We start from the raw sequence: 16,818 nt of genomic DNA, 5'->3' as shown, positions 1-16,818 counted from the left end.
TCGTATATAGATAGTGGCTAGGGTAATGATCACGTTTTTAAAGTAAATTGTGGTAAGCAAATACTCCGGCAAAGGTGCAGTCAGATAGTGATGTTGACGATATGGTAAGTTGGGAGAAAATCCAATGGCAACACCCCCGTTGGCATGAAGAGCCGGCGAGGGATTTTCGGCATGAAGCATCGTATAGCGCGGGATGCGACAAAAGCGAGACTGCGTTAAAAAGGTTTCATTTAGCAAGAAAGCCGTTACGTGTTCTTCAAGAAGAAGTTGTTCAAATAGAAGTTTGTTTTTCGGCAAAGAACGAATGTTTAGAAACAGAAAAACCAAAGCCATGATGAGGTTATGGGTTCGATATATTTTGTGATTTATGAAAGTGAACGGTGTTGCCAGAGTACGTAGCTGTGAAGGTGATATGGAACGTCGTTTTGGCTGCATGGATGATTTGTTGTAGTATGTGTGGTCGGATGAATGGATGTATGTTCTGTAGCGAAAGTGTTATGAAAGTGAGAAGTTGATCAAGGCTAACTGGTGATTCAAGCGGATGAGGTGTGTCAGTAGCCTGTGCTGGAGATCGCAAAGGAACTATGAGTTCAGGATGTTCTTGAGCTGGTTCCGGTTTTGCCTTGCACTTATAGCTATTGGTCGGGTGTTTTTCGTTACAGGTGGCGCATTGCGGTGGCTGTTGGAGATTGGTGCAAGTGCGAGTGTTATGATGACCAGCACAGTAACCACATTTAATTGGATTCTTACAATCACTGGTGAGATGAGAGTTATAGGTCTGGCAACGTTCGCATCGAATCGGCATAGGAGCTGAAGATCTAGAAGGCTCTACTCGATGGATGTGATTGTAGATAGAGGCACCGTGTCCTAACAGCTCATCGATGGTGGCTTGATGTGGAGAAAGTACTCGAACCATATATGTAGGACCTCGATCGTTTCGAATCCTTAGCACCTTGTGGATGGTGTGTCTTTCATACTTAAGCTCGTCTTCAATTTCTTCATCTGTGTAGGAAGGATCAACCCCACGGATGACGACGGAGAGCATCGGTGGACGTCTTGGTGGTGGAGGTTGCTTACGCCTTGAAGAGGTAAGAGACTGAAGCTGTGCGTTCTTCCCAAAGATGTCAATTGGCACTTTGTTCTTGATAGTGCTGAGGAGTGTAGAATCAGTAGTCTTGAGGATTATCCCATTTCTGGTGTGCACTATTTGAGAGATCGTAGCACGTGGCAGATATTTGCGTAACTGGATCGCTACCATCTTGGCATTGCAGAACTTATTATCGTAGTTGGTAAGCAGCATGGAGTGAATTGGAGGTGAGCCGTCATCAGTGTTGGAGGTTCCTACGTCCATCTGGTAAGATTCGGAAGCCGTAATAGAATCCAGGTGATGCTTCTTGGACGGTGGAGAGTGCTGTACTCTGTCGGCATAGGTAGTATGTTTGTCGGTCGCTGGAGGCGATCTGGAGCGGATGGAAGCGTTTGAAACGGCTGAGGCAATGGACTCTGCAGAATCATGGCGTTTTTGACCCTTCGCTTTGCTGGAGCTGGCCGATGATTGGTCCTTCCGTGGTCGCACTTTCGTGTTATTTCCCGATGGGCCGGTTACCAGTGGAGGAAGACCTGTATGTGTACCTTTCCCTTTGTAGCCAGAGACTGTGCGTGGGTCCGCCATGAAAAAGCTGTCTGTGGGCTACTGCCCAAAGTATGTATGCGTCAATGTCTGCTAATGGCTTGATGAAATGTGAAGTTTGATGAAAGGTAGGACTACCCGTTTGGATAGTAGTCCAGGTGCAGCTAGCTTCCAGTCAGACCTGTAGTACCGTTCGCCCTTGGCTGGATGAGTCTGACGAACGGAACTCGACAGAATGACGAGTAAAGAAAGCCGAGGATGAGGAGCAGGAAGGTATTTCCAAAAAGCAGCTGTTCTGACGTCTGGTACGTCACAGCTGATTGATCGATTAAGCAATCGATCGGAAGTATCTACTTAAAAGTTTATTTTTTTTTGCTAGTCGCGTACGACTAGCACCCGTCCAAAGGGTACCGCCCTTTACATCGGGAAGAGGGGCAAGTGGAACGACTAGGAGTGGAGAACGATGGTTGGGTTTTGATAGTTTTATTAAACTTTATTAAACCATATTTTCACATAATTATAATTCATAAGTAAGTAGTTCATCCAATATGGGGGGGAGATAATAATTATAAGGTAGGCGTGTGGACATTATGGCCATTAACCATAATCATTAATGAGGTAAGAGGAAAGGTATGATGGTGAGGTGCATTAGACATCACAACAACGGGTTGAGATTAGTGAAACAAATGCATGTTATCTTCTGATTCGGGGGCAGCTCCAAATCTGATGAAGACAGTGGGAAGCCCTGGTAGAACATTAGGACTACTGTGCGTATGATGGAATGATATATGGAGGGGCTGTATCGGTGATGAAGTCATTGATAAGAATGAGATCGGGGCTGTCCGGGGGGAGAGAGTAGCGGTAGAGTGTGAAAAGAAGTGAGAGGGGAGTGTGGCGGAGTATAGTGTGGGGTCTGATGAGAGCGCACTGATGGATGGTGTCAAAAAGCAGAGGGTGGTGGGATTGAAATCGTCGAGAGATGTAGCGAAGACGTAGCGTTTCTAAGTGGTAGAGGATGTGCGGAAATGAAGTTTGATTGTATAGTTCTCGGGTAGGACTGGGAAGGCGAATGCGGAAAGCAAATCGAAGTGCATGTCGTTCCAGAATTTGTAAGTGAGTGTAGAAGGATGGGGCGGCCGAGATCCAGGCAAGAAAGCCGTAAGTCAGAACGGGACGTAAGAACAATTTATAGGTAGTGAGGAGAGTGTGGGCACTGAGTCCCCAAGTGGTACCGGTCAAGCGACGCAAAAGATTGAGTCGATTATAAGCCTTCTTACAGATCGTTTTCAGATGAGGAGACCATTTAAGGTGTCGGTCAAAGGTAATGCCAAGATATGTCACTGTGTTCTGTGGTTGTAATGGAAGATCATCGACATGAACGTGGAAATTTGCCGGATTTCGGTAGACTTTAGATCGTTTGCCAGGCGGGAGGAAAATGATAGTCTGTGTTTTATCAGGGTTGAGCTTGAGGCGCCAGTGTCTGCACCATGAAAGAAAGTCATCAATGGCTGCTTGTAAGAGACAACAGCAAGAAACGCCGTGTCATCAGCATATTGGTAGAGTGAGACGTTGGGAGGGAGAGGAGGAAAGTCAGCCACATAAAGAAGATAAGAAGGGGAGAGAGTGATGAGCCTTGGGGAACGCCGGAGTGAAGGAAAATGGGATGCGATAATTGGTTGTTGATGGAGACGTAGCTGAGGCGACAAGTAAGAAAATGAAAAATAAAACGGATATAACAGAGAGGAAGGTCAAAGGAGAAAAGTTTATAGATCAGACCAAGATGCCAAACTTTGTCAAATGCTTTTTCCAAATCAAATAGAACTAGGCAGGACGGTTGGGAGGAATTAAATTGATTTGTTATGTGAGTGGTTAGTCGAAGGAGTTGGTCATTGATACTGAATTGGGGTCGAAAGCCTGCTTGGGGTAGGGGGATGAGATTACGTTCAGAGAGATGGGGATGGAGTCGGGAGACGAGGATGCGTTCAAGTAATTTACTGAAGACGAGAGTAAGCTGGATGTGGCGGTAGGAAGAAACTGCATGGGGTGGTTTGTTAGGTTTCAAGAACATTAATGTGGTAGAGGTTTTCCAAGAAGACGGAATGAATCCAGTACGTAATATAAACCTGTAGATGGCCGCCAATAGGTAATGGAGAACATAAGGCGCTTCTTGAAGGTGGCGGTAGGATATCCGATCTGAACCTGGTGCAGAGTTTCTTTTGCCAAGAAGACTGTGAGAAATATCTTCGACGGTAATGGGCGATGTAAGGGCAGAATCCTGAGGTAGTATGTGATTGGGATGGGGCTGAAGGGCAGGTGAAGAAAGGTGTAATGTGTCTGTAGGGTGACGGCGCAATGAAGGATCTGGAGAGAGAGGGGTAAAGATGCCTTGAAGGTAAGATGCGAAAGCATTAGCTTTGGTGAGATCATCTGGGAGTGGTTGCTCGTTTTCAATAAGTGGATAGGAGGTACTAGAACTTTTGCCTGTGAGGCGGTGAAACCGCTTCCAGAATTTGGTAGGATGGGAGGCTGTGCCAAGTTGGTTGCAGGAGGTAATCCACTGACGGCGTTTATAGGCGACAAGGTAATTGTGAACTGTCCGTTGATATTGGCGATGGAGGCGAAGTGAGTCGAGATTGCCAGTACGAGTAAAGTCTCTAAAATGCTGACGAGAGCGGTGAATGAGATGAAGATACTGTGGGGGAAGGGCAGGGCGAAATGGATGAACAGTGCTCTGAGGTATGTATTGGGCAGATGCGGTATGAATGGCGCCAGTTATGGAGTCAAGAGATTGATACATTTCGTCTTCTGTTGTAGGGGGAGGGATGCGATCTAACTGTGTTTGTAGAGACGTGCGGTAGCCATGCCAGTTTGCTTTGTCAAAGCGAGGTACAGTGCGGACATGTAGTGAGGAAGTATTACTAGGAGTATGGTGCCGAGGTGTGAGGGTGAGCAGAATAGGTACATGATCACTTCCAAGCGGATCTAACACAGTTATAGTATGCCGTGTAATTAGATTTGAAGAAGTAATGACTATATCGGGAGTTGTGTTGCTTTCAGGGCGGGTCGGTTAGGGTAAGTCATGGAAGAAACCAGTAGTATGAGTAGTGAGGTAAGTGCGGAAATGGTCCTGTTGATGAGCAGAGCGGCTATGAAAGTTGATATCAGCTAAAATGATGTAAGTACGAAAATGATCAGAGATATATTGAAAGAAAGGATATGGAATGGGGTGGCCTGGTCGAACGTAAATCATTGCAACGGTGATATTAAGAGTTTTGAAATACAGTGTAGTGATGAGATGTTCAGGCAATGCGTCTAGAGAGGAACAGTGTTGACGGTATGGGAATGACGGTGAAAAACCGATGGCAACACCTCCACATGCCCGCCGAGCTGGTGCGGTATTATCATGACGAAGAAGAGTATAACGTGAGATGTGCGGGTGCAAGCGAGGAGTAAGATGGGTTTCGTTCAACAGAAAACAATGAATATTCTCCTCTAGCAGAAGTTGTTCAAATAGGATTTTGTGTTGTAGGAGAAAGCGGATGTTCAGAAACAGAAAATGAAGAGCCATGATGTGTTACGAGAAAAGTAAGATGCAAGGAAAATTAGACTTCTGTCTGTAGCTTGTCGGAGTGGAAGTAGACGGTTTGTCCAGAATACTTGGCGGTGAAATTAATGTGTAGAATATCTTTAGCAGCCTGTTGGACTTGATGCAGTATATGATGACGAAGAAGCGGATGAATATTTTGTAAGGTGACAGTAAGAAAGGATAAGAACTGTGTAATAGTAATAGGTTGACAAGCGTCAGCAGGTGTCGGAAGAGTTTGGGTGGCATGTGGACGTAACGGAACAGTTAATTCTGGTTTGAACGGGTCAGCGGTGGGTCGAGCTTTGCATTTATAACTGTATGTGGGATGATCTGTAGCATTACAAGTAGAACAATGTGGGGGTCCTTGATTGTTAGGACATTGACGGGTGTTATGAGGCCCTGAGCAGAAGCCGCATTTCAATTGATTGGGACAAGAACTAGTTGGATGATCATTGTATGTCTGACATTTTTCACATCGCATAGGAAGCGGAGAAGGCGATTTAGATGGTTCAACACGATGTTTCTTGCGATAAATAAAGGCTCCAGCAGTAAGCAAAGAATCAATGGTGTCTTTTGATTGGGTTAAAACCCGAACCATATAGGTGTTGCCTGAAGCATTCTTAATACGGATACATTTGAGAATGGAAAGGCCGTCAAGACGAAGTTCTTCAGCGATTTCATCATCAGTGTAGGATGGGTCGACACCTCGTATAACGACAGAAAGTGCCGGTTGTCTGCGAGGTGGAGGCGGTTGTTTGGATAAGCGAGGTGCCTGATTGATGATCTTTGCTTGCTTGCCGAAGATTTCAAAGGAATAGGTGTTCAGAAGAGATTTGGCGAAATCTGGATCAGGAGTTTTGATGATAATACCTTTCTGAGTGTTGATGAGTTGAGTAATGGTAGTGCGTGGAACATATTTGATGAGACGGAGATAGAGAACTTTCAGGTCTTGATACTTGGGTTCGTAGTTCGTCAGGAGGAAACAATGAATCTGAGGCTTTGTAGTGCGTGCGTGAGAGTCGTCGTCCATGCGTGAGTCGGATGATGAATTCGGTGATACACTGAGGGTATGGTGTCGTTTGGCCAGAGGAACATGAGGCTGATGATTAGTATGAGAGTCCTGAATGGATGGATCAGTATCGTTAGAACGTTTTGAGCGGTCCTTCCGCGTGGCTGACGGAGCAGCCGAAATGGAAGAGGCCTGAGGAATTGATGGTAGCCCAGAAGAACCTGTGGCCATGATGATACTAACAACTAGAGCCAACACAAAGTGCCTAGAAAAGGTAGGTGCATAGGTAAAGACCACCCATTCGGATAGTGGCCAGGTGGAGAGAAGCCCCAGTGTAAAATCTACAGCAGCAGTTGCACTTCACTAGATTAGTCTTACAACTGTTGCCTGATATTTGCTTTGAGCAACTCTCAGGATCAAAAGGTTCACAAAAAACAGCCGTTTTGACGTTTGGTACGTCACAGCTGGTGAGGTCAATAAACAATCGACCTGAAGATGTGTACTTAAAAGTTTTTTTTACGTTTACCCGCTTAAAGGGTTGCGCCCTTTCTTCGGGAAGAGGTTTGATTGTATAGGAGCATCAATTTTAATATGAGAGGGTCTAGGTGGTGTTTAGTCATCTTTATTTAACATTTTATTCAGTTCACTCATAGGGATGGGCATCAATTAAGTGAGGGCAATTTTCATCTGCCATGGATGCTAAGGAAGATCGTCTGGCTGACATATAAGTCGTAGTCGTTCCTTAACTTCGGCGCCTGAAATGAAGAGAACATAACAAAACACAGTTGCGGTGATTCAGGTTCATCTGGAGCTATAAAACATATCAATCACAGAAATAGACGGTAGGCAAGACAGGAAGAGTGGTAGATGTCATGAGGGTGAAGTGCTATGACGTCACAACACATGGGTATTGTTAGTAAGACGAATGCTGTTAGCTTCTGTTCCTGGGGCGACTCAGGAACTAATGAAGACAAAGGCAGCCCTGTTAGTGGTTGATTTACTGTGCATGAGATGGATAGATGAGTGGTGAAACTGTGCCAGGATGATAAATGTCGAAAACTTTTGATAAAGTGCTGCGATGATGATAAATGTCGCGGCTGATGTTCAAATGATACAGGGTCATCAGATGTTGTAAAGGTGTCGGATAATAAACAGCAGGGGTGTCATAGTCTCTATCATAGCGGAGAATGTTCAGGAATACTGGATGAGCAGTTGTAATGCGTTTTGTAATGTATTTTAAGCGGAGAGCCTCAAGATGGGATAAGAGCGGGGGAAAATGAATACGGTCGTAGAGTAGACGGGTTGGGTGGGGGAGCTGGATACGGAAGGCTAAACGAAATGCATGGCGTTCGAGTATTGCTACCTTTCGATAGTACTTAGGAGGAGCTGGCAACCAAGCTGTGTGACCATAGGTTAAGACCGGACGCATGAAAACTTTGTAAGTGCTTAGGAGGAGATTTGAATGTAGACCCCACGTGGTACCATCTAGTCGTTTCAGTAAGTTAAGTCTGTTTTTGGCTTTCTCGATGACAGTGAGAAGGTGCGGTGTCCAAGTAAGCTTGGAATCGAACACAATGCCCAGATACTTAAGAGTGTTATGGATGGTGACTGGCGAGTTCTCAACATGAAGTCGTAACAAATGAGGATTTCGGTGTACTCTAGATCGACGACCAGATGGTAAGAAAACGATAGCTTGTGTTTTAGTAGCATTGATAGCCAAACGCCAAACGTTGCACCAGTCAACAAATGTGTCAATTGACTGTTGAAGGCGTTGTTGGATACCAGTAATTGTCCGTCCGACAGAGAGAAATGCAGTATCGTCAGCGAATTGGAAAAGTTGTGTACCAGGAGTGGTTGGTAAGTCGGAGACATATAGCAAATACAGCAGAGGAGAGAGAGAAGATCCCTGAGGAACGCCAGAATTAAGGAATATTGGAAATGACAGAGCATCATTGATCGATATGTAAGCAAGTCGGGCTGTGAGAAAGGAGTGTATAGTTCGTATGTAAGAGAGAGGAAGTTGGAAAGAGTATAACTTGTATATAAGACCCTGGTGCCAAACTTTATCGAATGCTTTTTCTAGATCGAATGTAACCAGACATGATGGATGACCCTGGTTGAATTGATTGTATATAGAGGTGCTAAGACGTAACAGGGGGTCCAGAATGCTGAAATTGGGGCGAAATCCAGCTTGATGCAATGGTAGAAGAGCGTTAGTCTCTAAGTGATCGTGGAGACGACGCACTAATATACGTTCAAATATTTTGCTGAACGTAGACGTCAATTGTATAGGTCGATAAGAGGTAACGTCAGAGGGTGGTTTATTAGGTTTAGGAAAGAGTAATACTTTTGAGTACTTCCAAGTGATGGGGAAAAAACCAGTACGGAGTATAAATGTATAAATAAAACTGAGGATGGTGAAGACAACAGGAGGTGCGTTTTTAATGAGAGTATAGGTAAGCCCATCAAAGCCTGGTGCAGTATTTCGTTTTTTAAGGAGAGTAGACTGGATGTCTGGCGGTTGGATGGGTACTGTGAGTGCATTATTTGGTTCCAGAGCGTGACTATGATGTGGTTGCAAATGTGTTAAGTTAGGATCAGATAACCGATCGATTTCTGCAAGTAAACGCTGTGGAGTATGCCAGCCAGGTAAGGGAGTAAAGATATTTTGGAAGTGGGCGGCAAAGGTATTGGCCTTGTCCTGATCAGAAGAGAGTGCTTGCTGGTTTACAACTAGTGGGTATGGTGTCCTTTGGAATTTGCCAACGAGTTGATTGAACTGTCGCCAATATTTGGTAGGATGGGATGTTTCGTTGAGTTTATTACAAGTTCTGGTCCAGTGAAGGCGTTTGTATGCGATTATGTAGTTAGGAGTGATTCGAAGATATTGTCTATGAAAGCGAAGTGCTTCTAAATTACGGCTGCGAGTGTATTCTCTGTAGGCACGTCGAGCTGCAGTTATGAGAGAAAGGTATCGTGGAGGAAGTTTCGGTTTGTGCGGGGAAATATATGCGGTTGGAATGTGGTGATCAGCTGCTGTTTGTAAGGTTTGAGTGAGATGTTGCACGGCAGTGTCTAGGTCATGTTGTGATGTTAGCTCTAAAGTATCAGAAAGTGCTGCGGTGATGGTCGCTTGGTACGCTGGCCAGTTGGCCTGATGATACATATAAACTTTTCTCTTCGGTATGGTATGGTGTGAAGAAGTGTTGGTAGCAAGAGACAGCTTGATAGGAACGTGGTCGCTCCCCAAGGAATCCAAAACGTCAATATTGATATGAGAGTTGAGTGTTGTAGAGGATATAACGATATCAGGTGTGGTATTGCTAGATGGCCGAGTTGGCCGAGGAAGTACATGGAAGTGGCCGGTCGTATTAAGCGTGACGAAATTCAAAAATCGTTGTTGTTCGTGTTGAGGCCGGCTGTGAAAATTGATGTCTCCCATGATAATGAATTTACGATAGGTGTCAGAGAGGTACTGAAAAAACTGATATGGTATATCCTGTCTCGGCCTGACATAGATGGTTGCATAAGCTATAGTATGATTCCTGAGATATAAGAGAACAACATTGTATTCGGGCAACTGAAAAGCAGGAGGTAGGATAATAGACCGATGGGGAATGCGAGATTGCAAGCCAATAGCTGTACCTCCATGGAGACGAGCGCCGTTCGGTCCATCATGTCTGTGGAGAACGTATTTAGGAATATAGCAGGGTATATAGGGAGCCAGGAACGTTTCGTTGAGAGCAAAAGCGGTGATGTTTTCCTCCAGAAGAAGTTGTTGAAACAGTACTTGATGCGTAAGAAGAGATCTTATGTTCAAAAATAAGAAATTGTAAGCCATAATGATGTGGACCAGAAGTATGGAAATAGCACTGATACTACGGAGCATGTTCAAACAGCCGTTTCAATGGGTTGAATTTGGAAATGAACGTTGGATCCACTGTATGTGGCGTGTAATGTGAGATTGTAAAGAAGTTTAGCGGAGTGAATGATTTGGTTGAAGACGAGCTGGCGCTGAAATGGCAGGATGTTCTGTAAAGTAAGAGTTATGAATCGTAAGAGGTCTTCTACTGTAACAGGATGTGTCAGTGAGTTTGCAGGTGGGGTGCTGTCATCAGAAGTTTTGATAGGTGCTAGTAATTCTGGCTTATCAGGTGCAGGTGCGGGCTTGGCACGACAACGGTAACTGTATGTAGGGTGCTTTTCAGGGCAAGTGGTGCATTGAGGAGGTGCGTTTGAATTGGGACAATTTCTGGTCAGATGATTGCCACTACAGTACCCGCATTTGACGGTGTTTGTGCAATTATGGGTGTAATGATCGTTGTAGGTTTGGCATTTCTCGCATCGTATTGGAAGAGGTGGAGGCGTGCGAGAAGGCTCTACCTTGTAGCGGCGGCGATATATATAAGCACCGTTAGCCAAAAGATGATCAATTATTTGCTGCTGGTAGGTCAAAACACGCACAAGGTAGGTAGGGCCATTGTTGTTACGAATTCGAATACATTTTTTGATTTCCAGGCCCTCGTATCGCAGCTCATCAAAGATCTCATCGTCAGTGAGTTCGGGTTCAATGCCTCGGATAACAACTGAGAGAAGTGGTGGACGACGAGGTGGCGGAGGTGTTTTCCGTTGGCTCGGATTGAGAGGTGACAACACAGCCTGGGGTCCAAAAATTTCATAGGTAGCTTTGTTTCTAACATGAATATGAAAGTTAGGGTTAGGCGATTTCAATATGATTCCCTCTCTAGTAGGAATGATTTGGTGGGCATCAGCGCGCGGAACATATTTATTGATTTGCATAAAGATGGCACGTGCAGTCCGGTACTTGGTATCGAAATTCTTTAGGATGAAATTATACATGGTTTCTCTGTTAGCTGGCAAAGTACGAGAGGATGGCGCATTAAGCCCAGTCCATCTCGGAGTTTCTCGCAGTCACTGTGGCATTGGAACATTCTCCATCAGAGCTATAGTGTCTTGGTTTCTTAGCGTCTGATTCCTTGGAGTGCCCAATCGGAGATCGTGAGCGAGATCGAGATTCAGTTTGCTTAGAGGTATCTGCTTTAGTGGTCTTCGTACCAGCAGAGTGACCTGGTTTCGTGGTTGTACCCTTCGCTCCCGTCGGGGAGGGGGGCATGATGATGATCTAAACTAGCAACGATGCGATTCAGATGAAAGTGTTGTTAGGCAGTAGTATGAATGAAGAGCGAGAGGAAGCCCACTGTGGCTCTCACTTGAGGAAGCAATACGTCCTCGCGGAGATGTCGGTCAGTGCAAACACTGGCCCTCCACAACAAGAGATGAAGAAACGATTAGACGATGATGACCACGGGCTCCTACTTGAGTCAGCAATACGGACTGCAAGGGGATGTCGATTGTCTGGAGCAGAACAATCCTCCCTAAATGAACAAAAACACAATTAGATGCTCACAGAGCGTTAAGAATCAAGCTCAGATATATGAATCGATGATTCGACCCTGAATTCTGAGTTGATGATGTGTTGTACTTAAAAGATTTTTTTTCTTTTTTTCTTTTTTTTTCTTTTTTTTCTTTTTTTTTCATGCTAGCCAGAAGGGCTAGCCACCTTTAAGAGGGTTATGCCCTCTGTTAGGAATGAGGTGCAATGATAAGATAGACTAAGGTTACTGTTGTTGGGCTAAGTGTTTTATTAAATATTTATTAACTTCAAACTGTCAAAATGATTGTAACATGGTGACTTAAGGAACTTTGATCCTTAACATTTGGTGAGGTGAATAAAGAACAAAGTTAAATATACAAAAAAACAAAAACACAATGGTTAGAAATACGGAAAAACATGCATTGAAAAATGTGCGTAAAATATAAGAATAGAAATAATAATACAAAACATTTCAAAATATTACAGTAAGCATGAAAGATGAGGCGAAGTGCAATACACAATACAACACTTTAGGTGATGTTAGAAAGACAAATGAGCTTATTCTTCAGCCTAGGGGCTGCTCTAGGCACTGATGAGAACATAGGGAGCCCAAGTTAATAAACAAAGGTTGTTACTGTGCGGGAAATGATGGATGGATGAGAGGTAGATGATCGTGAACTACGTAATCTGATATGAATCGCAAAGTTGGGTCTGGTGGTTGAAGCGTATAGTGATATAATGTAAACAGTAGAGAGAGTGGTGGATAATAGTAGGTGTAAGGTGTGGGATGAACTGCTAAGTAATGCATTGTATCGTGAAGTAATGGGTGGCGAGTTTGAAAGCGTTTAGAAATATATGTTAGCCGCAGTTGTTCGAGGTGAAATTTCAGAATTGGAAAAGTAATATGGCGGTAGAGTTCCTCCGTAGGGCTAGGGAGCTTAATGCGATAAGCTATACGGAAAGCGTGGCGTTCTAAGATGAAAAGTTTATGATAGTATTGAGGTCGGGCGGCTATCCAGGCAGTGAAACCATATGTCAAAACTGGTCGGAGGAAAACTTTGTAGGTGTTGAGGATTGTGTGTGGCTTCAGTCCCCAGGTAGTACCAGTAAGACGTTTCAAAAGATTGATGCGATTATAGGCTTTAGTAGTGACTGTTTTCAGATGTTGCGACCATGTAAGATGGCGATCAAAGGTAATTCCCAGATACGTTACTGTATTTTTGGCCTGAAGCGGTACTTGATCAACATGGAGAGATAAGCGACGTGGGTTTCTGCGTACTCTGGAAGTGCGTCGTGGAGGTAAGAAGACCATGGCCTGTGTTTTTGTTGCGTTAATAGTAAGTCTCCAGTGATTGCACCAGTTACTGAAACGATCTATAGCAAGTTGGAGAACGGTATTGATCTGTTGGATAGAGTTTCCGAGTCCAAGGAAAGCCGTGTCATCGGCATATTGAAAAAGATGAACGTTATCAGGTAGTCTGGGCATGTCAGCGACGTACAAGAGGTAGAGTAAAGGAGATAATGCAGACCCTTGTGGCACTCCAGTAAGTAGAAAGATCGGATGCGATAAAAAGTCATGAATGGATATGTAGGCGAGACGATTGGTGATGAAATTAAATATTAGGCGGATGTAGCACATGGGGAGTCGAAACTGTAGAAGTTTGTATATGAGCCCGTGGTGCCAGACTTTATCAAACGCCTTCTCTAAGTCAAATAGGACTAGACAGGATGGTTTTGCAGAATTGTAATGTTGAGTAATAAGTGATGTGAGTCTTAAAAGCTGATCGTTGATAGAAAAAGAGGGTCTGAAGCCGGCTTGTGTGATAGGAATTAAGCTGCGGTCGTTTAGGTAGATATGTAGGCGCTTGACCAGGATGCGTTCTAGGATCTTACTGAAAGTCGAAGTGAGCTGAATAGGACGATATGATGAAACGTTCTGGGGTGGTTTATTTGGTTTTAGAAACATGAGTGTCTTAGAGATTTTCCATGTTAAAGGAAAGAAGCCTGTGCGCAAGATAAAGGTATAAATATTCGCTAGGAGAAGTAATAACAAAGCGGGACACTCTTTGATATGGCGGTATGTTATATTATCGAGACCAGGTGCAGTATTTCTTTTATTGTGGAGAACCTGAGAGATCTCGTGAACGCTAATAGGATTAGATATGGCTGTGTCTGGCGGTAAGAGATGGGCGGCGTTTGGTTGTAGATGCGGTGTGGACGTGTTGAGCCTATCTGCAGCGACTGGAGTATTGCCGGATGATGGCGTGAAAATCTCTTGCAAGTGATCTGCGAAGGCGTTTGCCTTATCACTATTGGTGGAAACAGGTGTGTCGCCTTGGAGAATCGGATAGGGTGTGCTAGTAAATTGGCCACATAATGCCTTGAAACGGTTCCAAAATTTGGTTGGATGAGAAGTCTCGGATAGATTATTGCATGCGTTTACCCATTTTCGAAGTTTATACGCTTTAATGTAATTGTGAACTGTGCGTTGTAGTTGGTGATGATGACGGAGTGCTTCTGGGTTGCGAGTGTGAAGATAATCTCGATAAAACTGGCGTGAACGTTGGATCAGCGTGAGATATTGCGGCGGGAGTTTAGGCTGATATGGACGAGATTTGGTGGTTGGAATATATAAATGACTGGCCTCTTGAATAGCTGAGGTAATAGTATCAACGACAGCAGCTAAATCTTCATCCGTATGGGGTTCAGTAAGATGATCTGTGAGGTGAGAGATATGTGTGCGATAGTTATCCCAGTTGGCCTTATCGTAACGAACGCTTAAGCGGAGTGGTGCAGATGAGCTATACCTGGTGGTGGTATTTGGCTGATAGGTGAGTTTAATTGGGGCATGGTCACTTCCCAACAGATCAAGAATATCTACCGTGCAATATGAAATGAGGTTTGCGGAGATGATGACTATGTCAGGCTTTGAGTTGGAAATGGGACGGGTTGCTCGTGGAAGATCAAGTATGATTCCAGTGGTATTGGTCGTAATGAAGTTAACAAAATTTGTCCTCTCGCCATCGGTGCGGCTATGCATATTGAAATCAGCCATGATAATATAAGTCTTATAGGTATTAGATATGTATTGTACGAAATGCTCTGGTAGAGGATGGTTGGGTCTGATATATACTGTTGCCAGTGTGATGATGACGTTTTTGAAATAGACAGTGACGAGGAGATATTCCGGAAGAGGTGTCGTTGTATAATGATGTTGACGAAACGGTATATGCGTCGAAATTCCAATGGCCACTCCCCCATTGGCTCGGAGTGCAGGTATAGGATTTTCAGCGTGCAACATAGTGTATCGTGGTAAACGACATGTTCGAGATCTTGTCAGAAAAGTTTCGTTTAGTAAGAACACGGTGACATGTTCCTCAAGAAGGAGCTGTTCAAATAAGAGTTTGTTTTTGGGTAAAGACCGGATATTTAGAAACAGAAAAGTAACAGCCATGGTATAAAGGAAACTAGTCGAGAGTAGTTGTTTGAGATTTATGAAAGTGAACAGTGTTTCCTGAGTAAGTGGCTGTGAAATTTACATGAAAAGTGGTTTTTGCCGCAAGAATGATTTGCTGGAGTATGTGAGGCCTGATAAAAGGATGGATATTCTGTAGAGCTAAAGTCAGGAAGGTCAGGAGTTGGTCTAACGAAACAGGTGCGTCAATCGGATGTGGAGTGGCATGGACTTGTGCTGGTGGTCGTAGTGGAACTACGAGTTCTGGGTGATCTTGTATAGGTTCCGGTTTTGCTTTACACTTGTAGCTATATGCCGGATGCTGATCGTTACAAGTAGCGCATTTAGGTGGTAACTGTAGGTTGCTACAAGTTCGGGTGGTATGCGGGCCTGCACAATATCCGCATTTACTTGAGCTTTTGCAGTCAGATGTAAGATGAGCATTATATACTTGACAGCGTTCACACCTAACTGGCATAGGAACAGGTGTCCTCGATGGTTCAACACGGTGTCTATGATTGTAAATGTAAGCACCTGCTGCTAATAACTCATCTATGGTGTCTTGATGCGTGGTTAGGACACGAACCATGTATGTAGGTCCTTGGTCATTACGAATTCGCAAGACTTTAGTGATGGTATGACCCTCCAGCTTGAGCTCGTCTTGTATTTCGTCATCTGTATAAGATGGGTCAACCCCACGGATGACTACAGATAATAATGGTGATCGTTTCGGAGGTGGAGGCTGTTTGCGAGTGGATGATGACAGTGCTTGAATCTTTGCGTCCCGACCAAAGGTATCAATAGGCACCTTGTTTTTAATGTTAGTAAGAAGAGCTGGATCGGATGTTTTTAGAATGATGCCATTTCTAGTATGCAGGATTTGTGTAATCGCAGCTCTTGGAAGATATTTACGTAATTGAATTGCGACGAACTTCGCGTTGCTAAACTTCGTATCGAAATTGGTGAGTAGCATGGAATAAGTAGAAGATAATGGAGGCGCGTTGTTATCGCTTGTAGATGCAGCTGTGTCCATTGGAATCTGATCCAGATCAGATGTAGAAGCAACATGCTGTTTCTTTGATGGTGGAGATTGCTGCAGGCGTTCGGAATAGCTAGTGTTCGGAGCCGGTGGAGATCTGCTGCGGACGGAATCCGATGACACAATGGAAGAGGCAGAAGCAATAGAAGCTTGAGAACCTCGGCGTTGCTGGGATTTACTGGATGAATGGCATTGCCTGGGATCCTTCCGAAGCTGAGTCTTCCTAGGACTCTCGGATGGTCCAACAAGAACTTGCGGTAATCCCTGATGTTTGCCTTTTGTCGTTTTTCCTGTGCCTAATCGTGAGTCCGCCATCGTAAAATCCGTCCTTGGGCGAATGCCCGAATGAAAAGATGTGATGCGTCTACAGATGAGTAACGATGATGATGAAAGACTTTACCCTCCAGCACTGAAAAGCACTGTCAATCCCAGTGAGAGCGTAGGCGTGCTGGTCTCGATTGTGCGTATGCAACACAACGTCCTCGATGGCACGTTAACACTTCCCAGCTAGGCTAGGTACAAAAGACAGCTTGTGACGTATGGTACATCAAGCTGATGAGTATCGTACTTAAAACACATCATGCAGAAAATAAGTTCCTACTCCCAGCCATTAGAGGGTTACGCCCTCTCTCTGGCATGGAGTTTAGAGCATCACTATTGAGTTCAACGTAATGATATATGGGCAAAGTGCAGTAATCATGAACA

General features: G+C 44.3%; 1 protein-coding gene across 1 annotated transcript; it reads right to left on the bottom strand.

The window, feature by feature from the left end:
* Positions 1-11,125: 11,125 nt before the first annotated feature.
* Positions 11,126-15,074, bottom strand: LOC145670108 (uncharacterized). Its single transcript, XM_081738477.1, has 2 exons — positions 13,749-15,074; positions 11,126-11,368 (listed from the first exon to the last, which is right to left on the bottom strand). Exons 1-2 carry the CDS (start codon positions 15,072-15,074, stop codon positions 11,126-11,128), a joined length of 1,569 nt encoding a protein of 522 aa, XP_081594603.1.
* Between the last annotated feature and the right edge of the window lie 1,744 nt (positions 15,075-16,818).

The sequence above is a fragment of the Thermobia domestica genome, chromosome 14 (assembly GCF_964235325.1).
Source record: "Thermobia domestica chromosome 14, izTheDome1.hap1.1, whole genome shotgun sequence".
NCBI classification, from domain to species: domain Eukaryota; kingdom Metazoa; phylum Arthropoda; class Insecta; order Zygentoma; family Lepismatidae; genus Thermobia; species Thermobia domestica.
The sequence above is the reverse complement of the archived record's forward strand: the minus strand, read 5'-3'. Positions and strand labels throughout refer to the sequence as shown.